Genomic DNA, 22,023 nt, shown 5'->3' with positions numbered 1-22,023 from the left:
CAGAGTCTTTTCCAGGGAGTCTTCTCTTCTCATGATGTGGCCAAAGTACTGGAGCCTCAGCTTTACGATCTGCCCTTCCAGTGAGCACTCAGGGCTGATTTCCTTAAGAATGGATAGGTTTGATCTTCTTGCAGTCCATGGGACTCTCAAGAGTCTCCTCCAGCACCATAATTCAAAAGCATCAATTCTTCGGCGATCAGCCTTCATTATGGTCCAGCTCTCACTTCCATACATCACTACTGGGAAAACCATAGCTTTAACTATACAGACCTTTGTTGGCAAGGTGATGAACTATTTATTTGTTTATTTTTAAAGGTTCACGGATATTAAAGACAACTCAGGAAAACTTGACTTCAACACACTTTCACCATCAAAGAAGGAATACTGGTCTATGCTGGCCTACAACCGGTCTAAGTTGTGCAATATTCTTTTATCCAATGAGCTGAACCGCCGCCTTTCTCCCCATGGGGTGACATCAAATGCAGTGCATCCTGGAAATATGATGTATACATCCATTCATCACAACTGGTGGCTGTTTACCCTGCTGTTTACCTTGGCTCGCCCTTTCACTAAATCCATGGTAAGTGAACTACATTTTATACATCTTTGGATTATTAAGTGTGCTAGATTTTTCAGAAATCCTGCTGTAACTTTCTTATTTCAGCAACTTTCATAACTGCTAACTTCAGCAGTGGCTACCATAACCATGAAACTCTGAATAAAGGAGTCTGCATTTCTAGCTTGCTTTGATTGCTTTTTGATAGAGAGTTGTGCATTTTCAGTGTCATGCAATTCTGTGCATATATGTTGTGTACAGTGTGAATATCAAGTGAGTCTTTGCTGAGTGGTGGATCAGAAATGTGAGAGAAGAGAGAGGTGGAACTGCAGATAGCATTATGCTTGGGAGATGCTATAAAGATGGGATGGGTAGAAGAAAAATAAATGCTGACATATTTTTGAAAGCAAAACAACTCTGAAATATATGAATGATTAACTCCATAGCATCTCATTGACTTTCATAACATCTAAAATTTGGAGCTGTTTTCATATACTTGCTACAGTTCTGCCTTAAAACAAAATGTTTGTGTTGGCACCTAGGGAAGCAGAAAAGTATCAAATCTTAAGGCTGCAAGAGCTTAGCAGATGTTTCAGTGAATGGAATTTTCAAATTCTTTAGCATTAAAAATAGCTAGAAATCTGAGGTGCTTGGGTTACACTTTCTGTTTCGGTGCAGAGCCAACCATTGTGCTTGAGTTTTAACAGATGTGCTGTTCTTTTTTTTCAAGTGGATGGGAATATAACACTACTACTGCTGTGTAGTTATAAATTATAATCAGAAAAATTTCTTAACCTTAGATAGGTATAGTGAAATAATTGTATGCTCAAGCAATATGCCTGCATGTCTATGCCCCAGTGCCACTAAGAAGATCCATGCTGGTAGGAAGATTAAAGCATATATATTTCTTGCTGGATTGGTCAAGTGAATTTCACATTTGGATACACCTGAATATTTATCTGACTGATAAAGGTGAGATATACTGTCCTGAAAAGATACTAAATACTTTTTTAAAATGAAAGCTCAGATTCTGGGGGTACCTGCCCGGCGGTATTCCTAGAAACCTTCATGGGCACCTTGTTTATATCATCCATAAACAAATCTGATTCAGTAGAATTGCTCAGATATGTTAATGATAGTTTAAAGGAGGATTTAAGAAGCAATACTTTTTTAAAATCCTGCTTTATTATTTTTAGTCTTTTCATTTTTAGCACACCTATGACTTTACCTACCACCTACTAAAGCTCACAGTACTTAAGTAGTGAACACATGGTGCAGTAGATTCATGAATGGCACCCAATATGCTTACCTTACCTTATCTGAATGCCAGCTTGTTCTCCACCTTCTTCTTTAATTAAACTTTAAAATGAACAATGAAGAGCAAGAACAGAGAAACACTTGAGATTATTGGCTTGGAAGAAAATGATCTGCACCCTAGAGAAAGCCAATTGCACATAAGCAATTCCCCAGTGGATCATATTTAGCCTGGGTGTCAGCACAAAACTCTTGACATTGAATCCTCCCTCACAGACCAAGTCATCAAACCATCTTTGATCATGCTTTATGCAACAGCAGTTTCAGTTATTAAACCTCCTACAGGGTGTGCTGCTGGCAGGCTAAACCACTGTTATTTCTTTTTTTTAAAAAAACCAGCCAGGATCAATCCAAATAGAGGCAGAAATCCTGAAATCCCTTGTTCACAGTGGGCACCACTGAAGTGGTTTTGAGGCTGTATTTTGGCAGTTCAGGATGCCAGCTCATACTGAAGTAATTAAAGTTATGCGCTCTAAATGGTATAACTATTTTGATTCTAGTTAGCTTGTAGGCTGATCTCAAGTATGGAAGAGCTTGCATTAAACTTCAAAGTGTTAGTGAAGTAGTGGGGAACCTGCCCTCCTCAGTTCTTACCCTTTGTTTTTGGACTTCAGCTCCTGTCATCACCAGCCTGCATGGCCAATGGTCAGAGTTTATGGAAGTCGCAACTACTGAAGGGCCACAGGTTTTCCACCCCTGGTTTAGTGTATAATATTTTCACTATATATTGGTAATTTGGTAACTCAAATATAATCTCTTACCAATGTTGTTCAGTCCTCACAAAAGTAAGATATTTAGTTAAATACTCAAGAAATCAAAAGTCACATGCAAGGAACCAGGAGAACCAGACAAATACACAAAAAGCTGAAGAGAAAATTAAGTTTTTCCAGAGAGTAAAAAAGACCAGGGACTTAGCTACATTGGTCAAATAAAAGGTAAAGGTAAAGGGACCCCTGACCATTAGGTCCAGTCGTGACCGACTCTGGGGTTGCGGCGCTCATCTCGCTTTATTGGCCGAGGGAGCCGGCGTGCAGCTTCCGGGTCATGTGGCCAGCATGACTAAGCTGCTTCTGGTAAACCAGAGCAGTGCATGGAAATGCCGTTTACCTTCCCGCCGGAGCAGTACCTATTTATATACTTGCACTTTGCAGTACTTTTGAACTGCTAGGTTGGCAGGAGCAGGGACCGAGCAACGGGAGCTCACCCCATGGCGGGGATTCGAACTGCCGACCTTCTGATCGGCAAGTCCTAGGCTCTGTGGTTTAACCCAAAGCGCCACCCGCGTCCCTAATTGGTCAAATTACAATGTTATAAATGTGTTATAACACTGTGACACCAGATGGCGTTGTAGAGCTGAAATCACAACTCAATGATATTTTCCATTGTGAGCTTTACGACTTTTTTAAAAGAGCGTTTTCAGAGTGGTTTTTTATAGCTTGGTAGATCTAGCCCCAGTCATCACAGGCTGAAGGCATAGCTGGCCTGGAGGGCAGGATGACTCCTGCCTGTCATGGCCAGCAGGAGGAACAACCCTAATGAGAAAAGTCATCCATCCCTATCACAACATAAAAATTCATGGTCAGTAAAAATTTCCATTTTCCTACATTTCCTAAGAGCTGGAGCTTGCAGAGGAGCAATTCCAAATAGGTTGCCCCTTTAGGCATGATATGGTTTCACACACTTGGGTGCATAAACTTACATCTGTCTGTATAGCTGGAGGTCAACTGAACAATAATATGTAGAAGGTTTCTTGAAGTGTGCTTTGTGTCGTGATATTGATACTGTACTTCTTCCTGACCTTTAGGAATGGCTGGCTTGCTTTACCTAACTCTGGTCTTTATTTCTGTTCATGCCATCTTTGTAAAAGTGCCATACCGCTTTAAACCTTTTCCCAATCAGTTTCATATGATGGGTTCTCTTTAATCATTTACATTCTGGGGAAAGTCAAATATTCCATAAGAAGCCAAAGTAATCTAGCTGAAAATATAGTGTTTGTGCAGCTGGATATTTTATTTATTTGAAGTATTGCGAGAACTCTCTTCTGACTTTACAGAAAAAAGGATGACGAGTAAACAGTAAGAGGGTCCAAGTAATCTGAACCTGAAAGTCCCTTCTTTTAGAGCAAAGTCATAACATTTTCCATGTTCCAAAAAAGAAAAAGAAGTCTACAAAGCTATATAATGCTCTTATAGTACTGCTGTTTTTTTCTTACTTTGATCAGTCTTTAAAAGTGTTGATATTACCAGATAGAAAAATACTAATTACTGTCTATTCTATGATATTTCATTCATCATTACTTATATTTTTCGGCTAGGCACAATTCACACATAACATTAACATTTTAAAATGAATTTTCCTTGCCTTTTTCTGTTCTCTTTCTGTTCTGTTCTTTCACTAAATGTCTTAAGATGTTTATATATCCCATCTTCTTTCAGAGGTATTAAAGCTGTTCAATACTCTGATTGAACTACAAGATATTTTGAACTACTGTTCCATATTTTTAAAAATAAAAGATGCAGGGAATGTGTGGTCATACCTCTTAGTTTGTGCATAGTACAATCCAAGCATGGGTGCCAACTTGAAAAAAAATATTGGGGGGCCCAGGTAAGCCCCACCCCACATAATTGATGACATGATGCAGGGCACACACACCATTTGAATGGTAATGCCCATCAACTTTTGGGGGGAAGCTCCCTCTAATATTTTAGGGGGGGTGAAGGGACCTTCGCCCCTAGGAGTTGGTTTTTAATTTTCAAGTTTATTTTTTTAAAAAAATATATCCTGATTTTTGATGAGCCTGCTCCACAAAAGCAGATTACAGTGTGAAATATACAAATGCAACACACACAAATAATAAGCCTAATAAATTGTTTATTATTGATTATTGTTTTGCTGTTCTTTGAACCTTGTTAGTGGAAAGGCATATACATTATTGTAATAGTAATGAATCATTCCCAGCAAAGATTCAGGTACAGCCACTCATAGCTATGGCCCGGCACTAACTAAGAGTCTCTTGCTGATTGTTCATAGCTGCATTGACCCACCAACATACAGCAGTCCTCCATCTGGCCCCTGAGTTTAAATATCTAGAGACAAAGGAGTGCTTGCTAGCTGGGTTTTGTCTGCTGTTACTCTTGGCATGTACAGTAATACTCAGTATCACATTTCGGTGTCTCCTTACTGCTGACATTCACTAATCACCTTCAGTGTTGTGTTTGAACAACCTTCAGCTTATTTGTACTAAGCCGAAATAAGTAAAAGGTGGATTCAGTTTAGCACGTTTGAACTTAAAACAGAAAATGCATACAACAAAATAAAACAAATAGAAGAAAAGAAAAATAATCTCACAAATTCTGTTGATGTGAAAACAGTTCACTACCTTCCTCTAAAGAAGGTGTGTGATCTTATCTAAGATGATTTATTATGTATGTTGAAATGATTGATCCTGTTTGGCCTTTTCATTCAATTATGAAAGAAAAGGGAATAAATATTACTGAATTGATCACAGTGTTCAATATATAAATATGGACTTATCCTGTCCATTACTTATTTCAATTATTGTGGAAATATTGATTGCAAAACACACACAACCATAATGCACTTTAAAACTTTCCAGTTCAGGTATGCATATTGCTTTGGATTTTTTGGGAGGGGAGGGCTGTCAGAGTAAGAAGGAGACATTTGTGTATCATTTTATTTTTCTGCTTTCTAGAGTTTTTAGATTAGTCATATCAATCTCTTCTTGGCAGTTGGATGACAAATATAAAGATCATAGTCAAATTCCATCCATTTTTTAGTGAAACCATATATATTTGCAGTTAATACCAATATTGATATAGCAAACTCTTCTGTGCGTGCCAGAAATCCATATACAGTACTTGAGGAATTATATTAATTGGAAAAACATTCCATAGAAAATAGATAAATATGACAGTCACATTTAAAATAAGTCATTTTTTATGTATACAAAGAGCTGTTCCTGTAGAAAACTCTTGTATATTTATCTTCAATATATATGGTCCGGCTAACAGCACTGCATGTTTCTGAAATAGTGGCGAATTCCAGGCATAATCTTTATTCCTCCTTATTTTGGATACGTTATATACTATTTCCTACCATATTTATTTCTCCCTTTCTTGTTAGCAAATTGGCATCTCAAGGTGACTGATATAGAGTGGTTGGTTTACAGTGGGCCATGTTTAGTGGCTATATTTCCATACCAGCTGTAAATACCGTCTATCCAACACTTATATGGCCAAATCACCTTTCAATAAAGATTTTTAACTTTTGAAACTTATGAAACCAAGAATATAACATGGTGCCATATGCAGTTGGAAGTATTGGTTATCCATTGTGCATCTTCTATCACACAGGTGGAGGGGATTCAGCACATTAAGGCACCACTTCTTAGTACCATGGTACCTTCGGTTGCGGACAGGATCTGTTCTAGAGGTCCGGTTGGATCCCGAGGTTTCTGCAACCTGAGGACCACTTCTGTGCATGTGCAGAATGCTTCTGCGCATGTGCGTGTGGCAAAGCCTGGTAAAATACTTCTGGGTTTGTCGGGTGCACATCCCGAAGTTTACGTAACCAGAGGTTTACGTAAATGGAGCTTCTATGTGCTGCTTTGACTGTAGTTGGGTAGCACAACACTTGAGAGTTTGTCAAGGACTGAGGTAGAAGATGGCAAGGGTGGAAATGAGGGGTTCTGTTAATAAATTCACGATGCTGGTAATGTATGACTGAGTAACAGAACACATGGTTAGGGAATCAGTTTGTGTGCCCCTCTCTCCACCTTACCTCACAAACTTGCTGTAATATTTAAACACATTGCATGCATTCCCATACCATTGATCCTAGGTCCAATATGTGTGATATTTAGCTCTGTATTTTAGGAATTAAAATATCATACCTACTCACATTAGATTAGATTATTTAATTTCTATACCTCTTAATATATTAAAAATATCTCTAAACAGTGTTCAGAAAACTGAAGCAAAAACAGACATCTTTAACAAAATATTTCAAAAATATAGTTCCATATTAAAATGTTACATTAATACAGTTACTAATATATATTAATCAATATAAATTCATTTTCCTTCTGACACACCCTCCCTCTCACCCTCCGGGTTCTAACCTAGGGTTCAGCAAATTCTCAGCTCACCTGTCAGGATGTCACCAGAAGGTGTGCTGTCTTCCAGGTGTGAATTACAATGAACATAATTAATGTTGCATAGCACCAGGGCATTTTTTCACGTGGAGCTCACTGGAACTCAGTTCTGGCACCTCTCAGGTGGGCACTATTGTCATTATAAGAGTTCATGGTGAGTTCTGGCATATCTTTTTCTAGAAAAATAGCACGGTCACCTCCATTGGACTTCATGCTGAAATAAGAAATGGGTCTCTTATCACTGAAAGCTGGATATAAAGAGTCAGCAAGGATACAGAATAGAAGAGATAATTGCTACAAGGTTATGGACAAGTTTCCATTACACCCTTTTCATGGTAGCCACTACATGACCTGAGTTCCAGTTGTCAGCACTCTACAAAGAAATTGATCCTATGGAGGCCAAGAGATTTGTATGCATTAATACTAAATATGCCACTGGAATTTTGTGAAAAGCCGCTCCAAGAGTCTGCCAGTATGTGCAGAATTGTGGGTGTGATACTAGATATATACAACTGGCTAGAGATGAGTGTGTGTATCACCTTCCACACTGGAACACATTGGTAGTATGAATAATATTCTCAAGGCTGCAAAGTTTATTGCTTCTGACTTTCTCACTTTCCCCATCAATTCTACTCTGACTTAAAACAATTTTAATTGCATGCTGTTCAGATACAAAAGTGGGCATTATTGTGTGTCTACCAAGTTGATTCCAAAATTTATAACCCCAATGAAACTTGCCTTATTGATGGGTACACAAACAGTCCCAACAAATATTTCATGGTTGAGCTGAAGGTTAATGGAGTCATCAACAGAGCCTTTGATATCTTCATGTGATTTTGAAGACCTAGCAAATATGCAGTAGGTGTAGATTTTGTATCTTTCCCCTTGTCAGTGGGTAAAAATCACCAGAGGAAAATGGCCAGAGGAAAAAGGATGAAGCATCCCTTTCCTCAACATTCTTCCGCTCATGAACATAACCTCTAAGTCTGCTTATTGTTAATATCATCAGTAATAATGATGATGTCTGGAGAGAATTATTACTATCTGGAGAGAGTAGCACATGGCAGCTCACAAAGAGTTTGTCCTGGTCTGGGTTTCAATATGCATGTGTCCTACAGATACAGTTGTTCAAAAGAGAGGATTGGGTGCTCCGCGGCTAGCCATAGTTTGTTACTGTGTGATGTGTGTGACAAAGTCCTTAGATTATATAATATGTTTTTTTTTTTATCTCAACTATTATTCATGATTAACTAAAGGAAATTTTTGTGCTAAGAATTACAAATGTGTGTTTTCATGGCAAGGAGAAAGGTAGACTTAAAAATCATAATATAAATCTGATAGATTTATCAATGAATGTTCTTGGTTTTTAGTTGTTTGGATACTTAAATTTTGGGGCAGGAGAAATGCCTCTGCCTTTCATAGATTCTTTCAAAAATAAGATTCTTTCTACTTCAGAGACACATATTACTCTGCCAGCTTGAATAACCGGCCATGTTTCAGCCCCAAATGTCAAAAATAAACAGATGAAAGTGTGTGTTATATTTTTTTACACTGTTGTCAGATGCTATTGGTTTGTCTTTTTCAGAGTTCTATTTATTTCAGTAAATGCTGTTACCTCCGCAGCTCTACTTTCTTAGACTTCCATCAGAACCGTTCTCTTGAGGTCAAATAAATGAATTATCAACTTTTTTATCCCTGTTATCCATTTTGCTGCTGACACTTAGAAGTTCCCTGGTTATTTATTTATTTTGTTTGTTTTCTGTAGTAGAGCAAAGCCACCAGATCATAATGTTAACTGTCACTTTTTGGAAAACAGAGGCTGATGCATCTTCAGCCTGAAAGTGAGGCTAGGAAACAATATACCCCTTTTGTTTGTGATACGACATGCATTTTATTAAATTATTAACTAGCCAAGGCATAGTGAATTGAATGCTGAATTTTAAAAATGAGATCACTTCCAGCTAGCCAAGCCACACACTGCTCTTTGCCAATAGATTTAGTCCTCATATACACGTTCAGTACAAGTAGAATTACCACTTTCCAGTTCTCAAAGCTGAATGGCCTAATTAGCATTTTTTTACTAATTGTTGCTGATTAAAAAAATTAAGTAATGGTTTAGGAAAGGGCTAAGCAACTTCCTCCCCCCCACCCCGATTTTCCACCCCAAATTATCCCCATCAAATGGGGCAACAGTTTCTTCAAAGGCCTCCAGATCAGTTTAGTTTGGGTCCATCGTGCCAAAAATTGGGTGAAGTCATGCCAAAGTAAAAAAACAAATTACCCAGCTGCAACAAGATTCTGGTTCGATTCCTACCTTTTGTTTGAGGAGGGAAGTGAACATGTTGGACCCCAATCACAGCTATGTTGTAAATCCTATATTTCTCTATTGTATCCTGTGGGCATCTCTACTTTAGGGTACACTTGAATTTTGATCTTGCTGGTCGTGCAAATATTTTGGGTGGTCCTTTGCAGTCCTAGAACCCATCTCTGTGGGGTTTGCAGATGCATTGCAGTGCATATCATGCTTAAAATTAGTGCTAATTTAAAAGCTTGAGGTTGTTGTTGGCATCCGTCTGTCTCAAGAGACACTGGAGTGTAGTGTGCCTCTGGGGATGAAGTCAAACAGCAGCACTGCAGTGACCTCCCTGGGGTCCAATGCTGGGTGATGTGTATGGAGATCCTGGATTGCCCAGTTGATAGGACTCCCATACCATAATATGTGTGAAGTTATGTAGGTTTGGTGTGGTCACTGAAGAAGATACTGTTTGCAAGTATACAAATCCCCTGAAGAAGGTCTTTTTGTTGGGCTACTGATAAATATTTATCAGCAGTTGGATACATAGTCTCTCTTTTTGGCAGCTTTCCACAAGATTGGTTTGAGTTTGTTTCATTGAACCAATTTATTTTAATTTGATCTTATATTCTTTAATAAAAATCAAGAAAGGAGTAGTCCTCCATATACAAAGTTTCTTAAGGTATTAATTGTAAATGCTTACATGAGGCTAAAGACGCTCCAGGTTGGGATCTACCATTTTGTATGTTCATTGAGACCTGTTGCTATAGGGATTCAAAACAAAAAAACAGACAAACCCCAATTTGCTGTAAAATACTATGCTTCCTCGTTAATATTCATTATTTTATTTTAAAATATTTGCGTATATTACACAATACATCTAAGCTTAAAGGGTGTAGAAAGATAGGTTTTCCTACAAAATGTTCCATTTTTTGTTTGTATGATCTTGAATTATGAATTATAGCAGTTCTTAATTCTTTATTTTTGAGGAATCGGAGGATCTTTTTTAAAAGTCCTTTCAGCATAGCATTTATGCAAGAATAACTACTCTTGGATTCAATTGCGTTTAAGGAAATGTTGTTGTATGGCTTTTTATGTTCCGAACTTCAATCAGCCAGTGCCAGCAGTATCCCTAAAGAAACACCCTCAATAGACCATTTTCAGCATTTTGCTGCAATTAAACTCCTCTGGTTTTAGCCCTCAGGCAATTTAGTACCTTTTTACATATGCACATTATGAACTTTTGACCAGGGCCTGGTAGTCATATATTAGAGAGCAGCTTTTGAAAGCAGACTTAACAAGTTCCTCTGAGTATTACATTCTGAGTCAGTTGTGGAAAAGGTAATTTAACCAACTTGCAGAGAGGCCATTCAGAATCTTACTGATGATCCTAAATATGTCTCCCTCTCTCTCTGCCCCCCCCCTTTCTTGTTTCCTCTGGAAGCTGGTAGCAAGAGCTCTCAAAGTATGTGATTGATCTTTTATTCAGTAGCTAACGAGGGCTGTGATTCTATTAGTGCTCTACAAGGCAAGGGAACAGTGATTTAATGAAGTGTCTGGTGAGCTGGTCATAGATTTATCCTGTTGTCTCTAATTTGCAGAGCCCTTGCGAGTGGTAAAAGAAACTGCACTCACGCTGCCATTAGGCAGGTATTTCCTTAGTAAATTGTTGTAAGGTCAGGTGTAGTTACCTTAGTGGAGACAATGCCTTACCTCCTCAGTGTCTCCAGATGACAGCCGCTGCACTAAGCACTCACTGAAGCAGAAACACAGAGATCAGAGGTCCATTCCGAGTCCCCCTTAGCCAATGCTTGAGCAGATGAACTGCCAAGTGCAGCTAATAGAGTCATAATTGGTGATTAGAACTGGGAAGGCACAATAACATCTTAATACAAACTGGTGCGTACTGTAGTTAGTGCCAGATGCTGTTAAGTGTGTTGGTGTGGACTAATATGTGTTTTCTCTGCTTCAGTTCTAAGCAATTAGGCGACACATCTTTAATAGTTATTGAGCAGCCAGAAAATAAAGGGTGGTGGTTGCGGGAGAAAATCCTAGGCCCATCAAAATGGCATTCATGTGCTTATTGTACACTTAGCTCAGCATATAAGCTGTCAGCATTAGCTCTGAAATGATGCAGTAAAAAGTTGGCATAAAGAGCAGAAATCTAATAAATATGGTGTGGTGCTTTTTTTGCTTCACCAGTGGCAGAGCATTAATGTTTCACTGTTCCCAGGGATCATTGATTCCCCCCTCCCCCCAAATGAGCCATTTCCTTTCTGATGAATAACTATCCTGTTTTGCTGTTTTACCAAATTGTTAAAGCTGGCACTGGAAGCTTCTGTACCTGAATTAACCACAAATTAGTTTTGGTTAAGGGCAGCGTGTTAGGTTGTGGTAACTGGTATATAAGGCAAACATGGAAACTGTTGAGTCGAGAATGGAAGGGCTTTTCTTGTTGTAACAATTTTTAATCCTTTGTTCTTGTGCACCAAAATGGTACTTAGGAAGAAACACATGAATGAGCTTCTGTAGCTCATTAGAGTGTTAGTAGCCACACAGAATTGGTTAATGTGGCCTGATTGCTTTCTACTTACCATATTTTTCACCCTATAGGATGCACTTTTCCCCCTCCAAAAATGAAGGGGAAATGTGGGTACGTCCTATGGGGCAAATACAGGCTTTCGCTGAAGCCTGGAGAGCGAGAGGGTCTCGCTCTCCAGGCTTCAGGAAGCTCTGCGCAACCCTCCGGAGCCTGGCGCAAAGCCACACCAGCCTCCGGAAGATCGCGCAGAGCTACCTGCCCTCCCGGGGTCCGCGCAGCTCTGTGTGAACCTCTGGAGCCCGGCGCCAAGCCGCGCCGGCCTCCGGAGGGTTGCGCAGAGCTGCCTGCATTCCGAAGCCTCGGGCGCGCTGAAGAGCGCACCCAGGCTTCGCACAGTTGTCCGCAAGCCTGGGGAGACCAGCGCGGCTCCCTAGGCTTGCAGATAGCAGGCTGTTCTGGGGGCTGGGGTCAGGGGAAGCTCGGGCTTCCCCCGCGTCAGCCCCGTGCCTGGGGGTGAAATAATTTTTTTTCTTTATTTCCCCCCCCCCAAAAAAAAACCTAGGTGCGTCCTATAGGGCAATGTGTCCTATGGGGCGAAAAATACGGTAAATCTTTCATTTATTTCATGTTTATTCCATCTTTCATGTATTTATTTGCTAATTACATTTCTATTCCATTGTTCTTCCATCATGGAACTCAATATGGCATGCATTGTTTTTCTGGCAATCTCCCATTCAGGCCCTGATCTGGCCCAGACCTGTTTAAATTCAGCAATGTTCCTATATCATGGGGCTTCATATCATAGACTTCCATCAAAGATCTCAGAGCAACCTGCATGATATTTCCATACTCTCACTTCAAATTTAACTTCACAAACCTATGAAGGAAATCAGACTGGAATAGAGTGTGACTGGTGCAAGGTTACCAAGCAGTTTTCATGGCTTTTGTGGGGATTTGAGCCCTGATTTCCCTAGCCATAGTCTGACACTCTCAACACTACATCATTGTAGGTCTCATAAGTGTGACAATATCTTGCCATTTGCTTTTCCTATCTTTGATCTTAGTACAGTGGTACCTCGCAAGACGAAATTAATTCGTTCTGGGAGTTTTTTCATCTTGCGATTTTTTCGTCTTGCGAAGCACGGACTTTGGAAAAGCTTCAAAAATCACCAAAGTCTTCAAAAACCTCAAAAAAGGCTACCACACCGCGTGCTATGAGTTGCTTCTCGAAGTGAATGCACGGTTTTAAGAAAAAGGAAACAAACTTGCAAGACAAAGGAAACAAACTTGCAAGACATTTTCGTCTTGCGAAGGAAGCCCATAGGGAAATTTGTCTTGCGAGGCAACTCAAAAAACGAAAAACTCTTTCGTCTTGCGAGTTTTTCGTCTTACGAGGCATTCGTCTTGCGAGGTACCACTGTATCTTATTTTTATATCATTTTCTTCCTAAGAACTGTGTTATGTAACCTGAAGGATGGTACTGCCAGACAACTTAGATCTTTAGTAAGTGACAAGAATTGATGCTTTTGAATTATGGTGCTGGAGGAGACTCTTGAGAGTCCATGGACTGCAAGAAGATCAAACGCATCCATTCTTAAGGAAATCAGCCCTGAGTGCTCACTGGAAGGACAGATCGTGAAGCTGAGGCTCCAATACTTTGGCCACCTCATGAGAAGAGAAGACTCCCTGGAAAAGACCCTGATGTTGGGAAAGATGGAGGACACAAGGAGAAAGGGCGACAGAGGATGAGATGGTTGGATGGTGTTCTTGAAGCTACCAGCATGAGTTTGATCAAACTGCGGGAGGCAGTGGAGGACAGAAGTGCCTGGCGTGCTCTGGTCCATGGGGTCACGAAGAGTGGGACACGACTAAACGACTAAACAACAACAAGTGACATTTGAATTTATGTGACGTGCTATTTAATTTGTTGCTTGCTGCTTGTGCCAAAGGATCCCTGGTTTTTGGCCCCCATGAAAAGAACTGTAATTTTTATATGTCAGTTCTGGGGAAAAAGGGAATAGGTGTGGGAAATCAGTCAAATAATTTGCATGTAGTTAAAGGCAGGCTGTACAATGTGCTTGCTAAATGGTAAGATTCCTAACTTGCACATGTTTTTACTGGGATGTCCGTAGCATAGTCTCCTCCTGTGCTGAACTAGTATAGCACAGTATATTGTCATATAGCAGATCAAGCAGAAATGCTGCTTCTGTGGATTGGCATCTTGACAATTAGCTTTCTGTGAATTTTAATTGTAAGCTGCTTTGGGAGCCAATCTTGACTCAAAGTGGGGTATTCTTTATTGTTTCTGTAAACCTTATGAAATTCAGTGCACTTTTCCTTCTGTAAATGCTGCCCCCTGCAATTTCTGTGGTTATATTTCAAAGGGAACTATTTGAAACAAGGAGCCATGTTTTATGGACTGCACTACTACAGATTGCAAGTGTTGTTGGGAGTGGGGGCCCTAACTGAATGCATCCTGAGTAAGAGAGATTCCCTGCATGTACAATATTAGCATTATCAGAGAACAATCAATACTGGAAGTTTTTTCCTTGACACTTAGGATGCGCAAGAAGAGCATTCAAACATGTAGTTCCTTAATCTGTTATCTTAAGTAGTATAGTCCAGGAATGGTTTTATCATCTTCCCTGGTGTGTGTGTGAGATGGAGAAAATTGTTCAAGGAGAAAATGGTGAATGTCACTGAGAATGTGTTTTTATTTATTATTAAAACATTTATAGGCTGCAGTTCACCCTTATGGATACAGTGGGCATGGATAAATTTAAATAAGCCACAAAAATGCAAACAGGAAACAATCATATTAAAACAATGAGAGGCAAATGAAAACAATAAAACCATTCTAAAATAATCTTATCAGGAACACAGATAAGTTTTGACCTGGCCCTGAAACAATTGTAAAATCACTGGGTTGTGCTGCTAGGGGGAGGCCCTTCAAAATGAAGGAAGCCACCACAGAGAAGACTGTGCTTCTTGTAAGGCTTTGTTTTCTGTACTTTTTTCTTCCTACTTATTTCTTAATATTACAATCAAGTTAGGAGTTTGTTACCAATTAAGTAAAATTTGCATATTGCGATCTGGCAAAGACCTTGAACAGTTTTACACTGAACTTCTGTGAAGCTGAAATGTATCTCCAGATAAAACTAAATGGTCAGCAAGAGGATTCAAAACAAGTTAACTAAAGTTTCTAATTTTCTAATAATGTCACTTGTGTCTTTTGCAATCTTATTATAGTATTTTCTAGCATACTTCCATATCATCTTTGTCATTTTAAAAAGTTCTGTGATGGGACTAGAAATCTAAGCCTTTTAGCCCATAGATCATTTCACTAGGAAACTCCATAAATGGCTTATTGTAGATTAGATGATGTGGTTCAGAGCACATCCAAATCAATAAAAGATCAGTCTTAACCTAGCAAAGTGCTCTTACTTTGATTCTTCTTAGTAAGCAACCAATGTGAAAATGTATGGTTAAGTGTTTTGACTTTTTTTGAAGGGGGTGAAACTTTAAGTATTCCTAATTCTTAAATTTCTATAACAACTCTTTCTTCTAAAAAGGCCCCAGTTCCTTCAGATTCTGTTAGCATTAGAAGCAGTGTTTTCTCTGTATATAAAACTATATATACATACATAGCCTGATAAAAAGGCCTGCCTTGTCATAATGGACAAAGAACTTCCAAAGAACTGAGTACAGACAGGCATTTGGTTTGAACCACTAGTACAAACCACATTCCCCTTCCCCCAAAGCACTACAAAGTATTTCACAGAAGGAAAACCCCAAACCCAACAAAAAACTACCTACACCTAAAGACCACACAAAAATGAAGCTGGACTCACTGACTTCCCTCCTAAGGGCTACAAACAGGCAAAACCCACTCACCCTTCAAAGCCATAAAGGAGCAGCTATAAGCTTTCATCTTTCAACCACAAAAAATAAAAAATAAAAACAAAATTCATGAGGGGCAAAGGCCTGCATAGGTGGAAACTGAAGTTCATCTGGAGAACCAAGACAGGGGCCAAATTGGGGACTCAGGAATGTATAATAGTGTTTATGTATAATTATATATACTGTATAGCAAGTGAAGCTGTCCATCATCACTACTGCTGCTGCTGCTGCTGCTGCTGCTGCTGCTGCTTACTGCTTTTATTTTCTTTGGTTTTTTGACCCATGGGAGTTTATAGACTTCATTTATTTTTCTCACTCACTATTTCTCATACTGTAACTCAGTCCCAGACACATTGTTGTGCTGTACTGTATGACATCTTCTGCTGGGTCTTATTCAAGAGCTTTAGGGCTCTGGATCCATGACTTCATTTTTGCCCTCCTAACAACACTGTGCATAATGTTCTGCATTATGATGCACTGAGGGAGAAAGTTGTATGTGCAGCTTCAGCCTTCTATCCATGATTCTCATGTAAGGACTGACCAAACAGTAAAAACCTACCAACTGGAACTACAAATGTGATGATTCTAGCCCTGTGAGTTATTGAGAAATGAATGAACCAGTGGCAAATGCTTTTGAATTTAGGTCAGCCAGGCCTAGCCCAATCTGGTTCTGTCTACTGCCCCACACATTGCCAAACAAAAATTGCTTGATATACTGAATTGTAGGATTGCCTGTGTAAAGGATTGGGGATTTCTGCTTAGTTTATTATGGAGCAGATAGTCATAATTATGTACAATTTAATTAATTGTACTAGCATGGTTTAAACTTGATTTTGAATAATATATGTTTCAGTTCCAGTAAGGATATTACAATGGGCCAGAGAGAAAACATATAAAAGCCCTTAGTGTTGCTTCTGTGAAATCATTCTCTCATTTGTGGCTTGACTGTTATGTCCAGCATGTTTTCCAAAGACACTGACATATTTCAAATATAACACTGAGCTATGATTAAGCGTTACATGCACAAACAGTGGTGAGCCTTGGGCTACGAGGAGGATACAAGAAACATTCACTTCTGCTCATAACTAAGAGGAGTTTCAGTTTCAGTTAGGAAAAGTCTGGCTAAAAAATTTGGCTTGAAGAAAACCCAGGACCATAAACCATTGTTTGATTGCAGACTAGTCAGGATTATAAACCACAGTTTGATCCTTGTTTATTGAACAAACCATAGTTTGCCATATTAGAGGAGAGAATGTATGAGCCAAAGGTGCTGTTCATGCATATAACTGTAAACTACACTTTAAGCATTAAGTCTGAAAAGGACCCACAATATATATTAATCTAATAGGTGTAATTACTTCCTTCAGCACCTTTTCACTACCCTTAAGTAAACCTAATGCATCTATTGGTCTTCTTGAAATAACTACTGATGCATTATAATTGGTCAAGGAGGGAGGCTAATGTTTCTTGACCAGGCCTATTGACCAGTATGCGTTTGCACGTGTTGTTAATAATTTATTCTTGGGGGGGAAATCTATGTGCATTATAGTCTTTGATGTCATCATCAATTTCAAAGCCAACCATTTCATTTTCATTTTAAAAAAAAATTCAAAGAGGGTAGAAAGGAAAATCATTTTAAAACTTTTTTAAATAAAAAAAGTGGGGAACTTCCAGCTAACACTCCTCCATGCTAATGAGACTGTACATTAATACAGTTTTTTTTTTAATCAAGGCAAGCTTACTGTACTCTGCAGGTGAAAAGTATTTGAATACAAGACTTAATGCATCTAGTAGATTAAAAGAGAAATTAAAGACTTGAGACTGAGAAGAGATCAAAGGCTGTCTTTTCATTGTTCTTTTTTATTGTTTATTGACTTCAAAAAGACTTTTTAGTTTAAGCTGACTTTAATATCTCTTGAATGCTCTTTTGTAAAGTGACTTTGAAAACTCATGGATAATGTCTTCATTAAGTGGAGAAAAATCTTGGTGAAAATATAACTGTAACTTTGCTTTCATTATAGAAGAAAGAGATAACACTTTGCTTAATTAAGGTCTGTTTTCCCTCTGTTCTTAATTTTATGAACATTTTTTTAATTCCTGCTGATAACAGCATGAAGTAGTCATACTCAGATTTAAATTGTTATTTTCCACAGTCATATAACAATGTGAGGTTTGAGTCTACATTCATTAGTAAGGTTGTGGTCATAAGAATTACTTTAGTGAATTGGTCCAGCTTTTTTTTTTTAAGTATTGGCCACTTAGATATAAATCCAATTGAAATAATGTTCTTGTACTAGTCATTGGCCATGACAAATTTGAATAAAAAAAAATACAAGAAAAAGGGGTGTCATGCCACAAATCATGATCTCTGCGTCTCCCTTGCAGTTCACTGCTATATTGTCCAGGGACATCTTTCTGATCTTTTTGGCCGCCAAAGCAAAATGAGTCACTGAAAATCAGAGCGCAGTTAGATATAAAATAAAAGCCCAGAAATATTGCAAGACAGCTATCTTTCCTTATATGTCTCTATTTTGTATTTAGAGGCCTCTGAATATTGAGGTTCTCTGTAACTGTTATAGATGTGAAGAATGAATAGAGCTGTCCTTCAGGCATTTGTGGAGCACCTTTTCAATACAAATCTTATCACATTTCACCATCCACATGTGTTGTGTTACACATGTACAGGATGAGCACAGGCTTCCTGGGGTTTATTTCAGAGCTGCGGTGCACCAGTGGCAAAATTACACATATGGGGGTGGGGTGGGGATTAGCAATAGGCCAAACTGTGGAATAAAGGCATTTGTACTTTGTTAAGTTGTGGGTGAACATATCAGACAACACAGCGATTCTTCAAACAGCTCTTGTTTATTCACAAGCCAGGACAGAACTGAACTGAAGGGTTCAGCCAGCCTGCTTATATAGAGCTCCAGTACAATGTAACTGTAACAATTTTCTAAAACTATCGAATCACTGAACGTCACTTTCGATCCCTTATTTGCATAACTATCTACAGTATCCTCCTGCTGGCCCAGGGTGAGAACTTCAGTACATAACACACTTAATTGTAAAATATAGAGAATTTGAGCATTTACACAGACAACATTTGGTTTGAACTAGTGGTCAGGTCTAAGAAGAGAAAGAGATGGATAGATGGAATCTAATGTCAAATGCAACGTGGAAAACGTGTGACAGGCATCAGATAGACATGTGTGAGTCGAACAGGGTTAGGGAGAGATATTAGAATGCAACTACATGCTGCTGCAGACCTATTCCAAGATGAGGGTGGGGTGGGTGTTCTCCACGAGGCAGCAGTGAATCAGGTGGTCGTCCTTAGCACTTGGACAGCAGTGATTTCTTTGGCTCTGCTTACACCCTGGGTATTTTATAAGATGCTTCTTATGGTCAATGAACATTGGACATTCAGAGTACAGTGATGGGACACTGGAGGTAGGCTTGAGCTTTCTTTAGCCCCATATGCCTCAGAACTGACTTTGCAATGGAGTCTTCAATAGCATGCTTTTAAATTGTTGTAACCTGCTCTGGTGAACGGCAGGTAAGAAACAGTGTAAAAAGGAATAGTAAAGATTGCAATTTATGTAACTATCTTTAGCAACAGTAACTGCCTTTGGGTAGGCTGCTGCTGAATGCCAATACAATGTATCTTTCTGGTTTCAGCTAGGAGTACAAAATTCACCCTCTTCCTTCATAAGTTACTATACAGTCATACCTCGGAAGAGGACCAGAATCCATTCCAGAAGTCCATTTGACTTCCAAAATATTCAGGAACAAAGGTGTGGCTTCAGTCGGAAGCCACGGAAGCCGCTACGGTTCCAAATAACGTTCAAAACTGGAACAATCACCTCCATGTTTGCAGCATTCGGGAGCCAAAACGTTTCTTTTGCAAGGCGTTAGACTTCCGAGGTACGACTGTACTGTAATCTCAACAGTGTTTGAAACCAAGTAATGTTGGAACCTTTCAGTTTCTAATAACAGATACAGTGGGGCCACCTCTTATGCAAGGGTTTGGTTCCAGGCCTCCACATGCAAAGGAAGTCTGAAATCCGCAGAACCTTCCCCCTCTGCAAAGAGGGCTGCTTACTGGATTCTGCAAAGGTCCCAGGAGGTTCAGGATGTGGGAAAGTGAGGCAACACCTTCCTTATCTGCCTCTGGAAGCATCCCAGGCCTCTCCTGCCACCTTCCCAGAGCCTGGGTGCACAGGGGAATTCAATCAATCAAACAATCAAACAATCACTGGGGATGGCAGGTTTTCCTCACTTTCCATTTATTTATTTAGCCCTCCTCCCCTATAAGGTTGCAATCGTATGTAAAGTGAGCGTAACTTGCAGACCCACTGTATACTGTTTTCTTCACAGGCATCTAATACTTTCATAAAGTCAATAATATTAAGTCATTAATTGTGTTATGGATTTTATCTAGATTTAATTCTGCACTGTTATATTTTGATATAACAGTGCTTTCCTTTGGGCAGTTTAGCATACAGAAGTTAATTTTGTGGAGTTGTTTTTGTATGCAGAGCTGCAAAACAAATTGTGCAATATAAGCATCTTTATGGTGTATATAGCTAACTAGTTTACAAGCATAATCTTTGTGGGTGGTTTAGAAGCTTAATTACCACTGAAATTGAGGGGATAAATGTCCCTACAAGCTTCCATAAAAGTTATGTGTTTTGTGGCACTTACAGAGCTTGGCAGGTTTCGCCATCTCTTTGCAAACCCTATAGCCTTGTATATAGAAATAGTATGCAGTTAGTATGTATGTCACTTCTTTGTATGTTTCCCTGAAATTAGTATGGACCACACAGGGTTTGCTATTGAGGTTTATTTTTTTAGGCTGTAATTCATACATGTAAGTAATCTTCTGGATGGCGACCATTGTCAAGTACACCTAAGTAATTCGTAGCATTGCTCTTAGTAGCAGTGTATCTTGAAAGTGCATTTAGAGAGCATTTGTCTTTCAAAACGTAGCACATGACCTCTCTTTATTACTTCATTTCCATACACATTCTCATTATTTGGCTAGTGTAGTATAATTGTCCATTTTGACACCATTCGAGAAACATGTAATCACTTATTTTCATGGGTGTCCGTGGGAGCACTTGCCCCAGGATGCTTAATACATTTATTTTTTGATGTACACATGAACACACCTAGTTAGTCAGCAAAAGATTTTGATTAATCTCTGAGACCATTCCTATTGAGGGTGTCTGCCAGATTTCGACTTTTGGTATTTTTCTGGAGGAGAGCCTTCCTGAGCCAGCAGGTAGCTCAGGTGAATTTTGCTTGTTTAGATCTAATGATGGTGTTTCTACAAATATTTCAAGATTTGGAAACCTTAGAAATACAGTGCTAATATCAGCAAAGGAGTTGTGGTGCTTTTTGTAATAGGTGAGAAGCTTAGAGGTGCTGCTGGACCTACCACTACTTTTTGAGGAGCAGGGAGGGAGTGGCCAAGGATGGAAACCAGACTGGAAACAAGGAGTGCTGGCAAAGATTTCAGTGGTCCATCTGCATTTCATATCTGGATTTGCTTATTACGGTACCTCACCAAAGATTTGTTTCTTCATGTTGAAGAAAAAGACTTACAGGCCCATGCCAATTCCATTCAGAAGCATTATACACTTGAAAATTTGGGGGGTGAATCTGTTGCCTGGTATGAATTGGTAGGCAAAATGATAGATGAAAGAAATTCATTCATCAATCATGCTTCATACACAGCAGTAGCCTTACTGAACTATTGGACCACAACAAACTGTTCCCTGCTATTGAAACTGCCATCTTTACAGCATTTTCCCTCCCAGTTACAAAATGCACATATGAACTACAGCACTCCGTGCAAGGTGTAGACATGGTTATGTTCAATAATAAGTGAAGATTGGTTGTCTGGCTTGTGTGTGTTGAAGTGTTGAATATCCATAGAGAAAAGTTGAAGATCTATGCCAAGACTGTAAGAGACTCCATTTCTTGTTTGTACTATATTTACTTTTTTGTTGTGGATACACAAAGATTATCTAAAAGGTCTTGACTGGTTTCAGACCTTATGTCTGGCATTCACTACAGTTTAGGAAGATTATGTGTGAAAGGTGTAAAATTCAGTCTCAGGTGTTTTTAATTTGGTTGAGAGGGAGTTCCACTGAGAAGGTCCTATTGTTGGTTTCTGCTTCCTTCACTGTGCAGCGAAATGCTTGTCACAAGACAATGTTTACATTCCAGTCAGAGTTGCTGGA

General features: G+C 39.1%; 1 protein-coding gene across 1 annotated transcript in view; it reads left to right on the top strand.

Moving 5' to 3' along the window:
* The window catches only part of WWOX (WW domain containing oxidoreductase), a 555,885-nt gene that overhangs the window by 139,223 nt on the left and 394,639 nt on the right, over nucleotides 1-22,023 (top strand). The window contains exon 8 of the mRNA XM_079988231.1: nucleotides 316-580. Coding sequence (XP_079844357.1) covers nucleotides 316-580 — 265 coding nt within the window. The remainder of the gene's footprint in view (nucleotides 1-315; nucleotides 581-22,023) is intronic.

This window comes from Podarcis cretensis (genome assembly GCF_951804945.1).
Source record: "Podarcis cretensis genome assembly, chromosome: 8".
Taxonomy (NCBI): Eukaryota; Metazoa; Chordata; class Lepidosauria; order Squamata; family Lacertidae; genus Podarcis; species Podarcis cretensis.
This window is presented reverse-complemented; position numbering and strand designations above follow the sequence as displayed.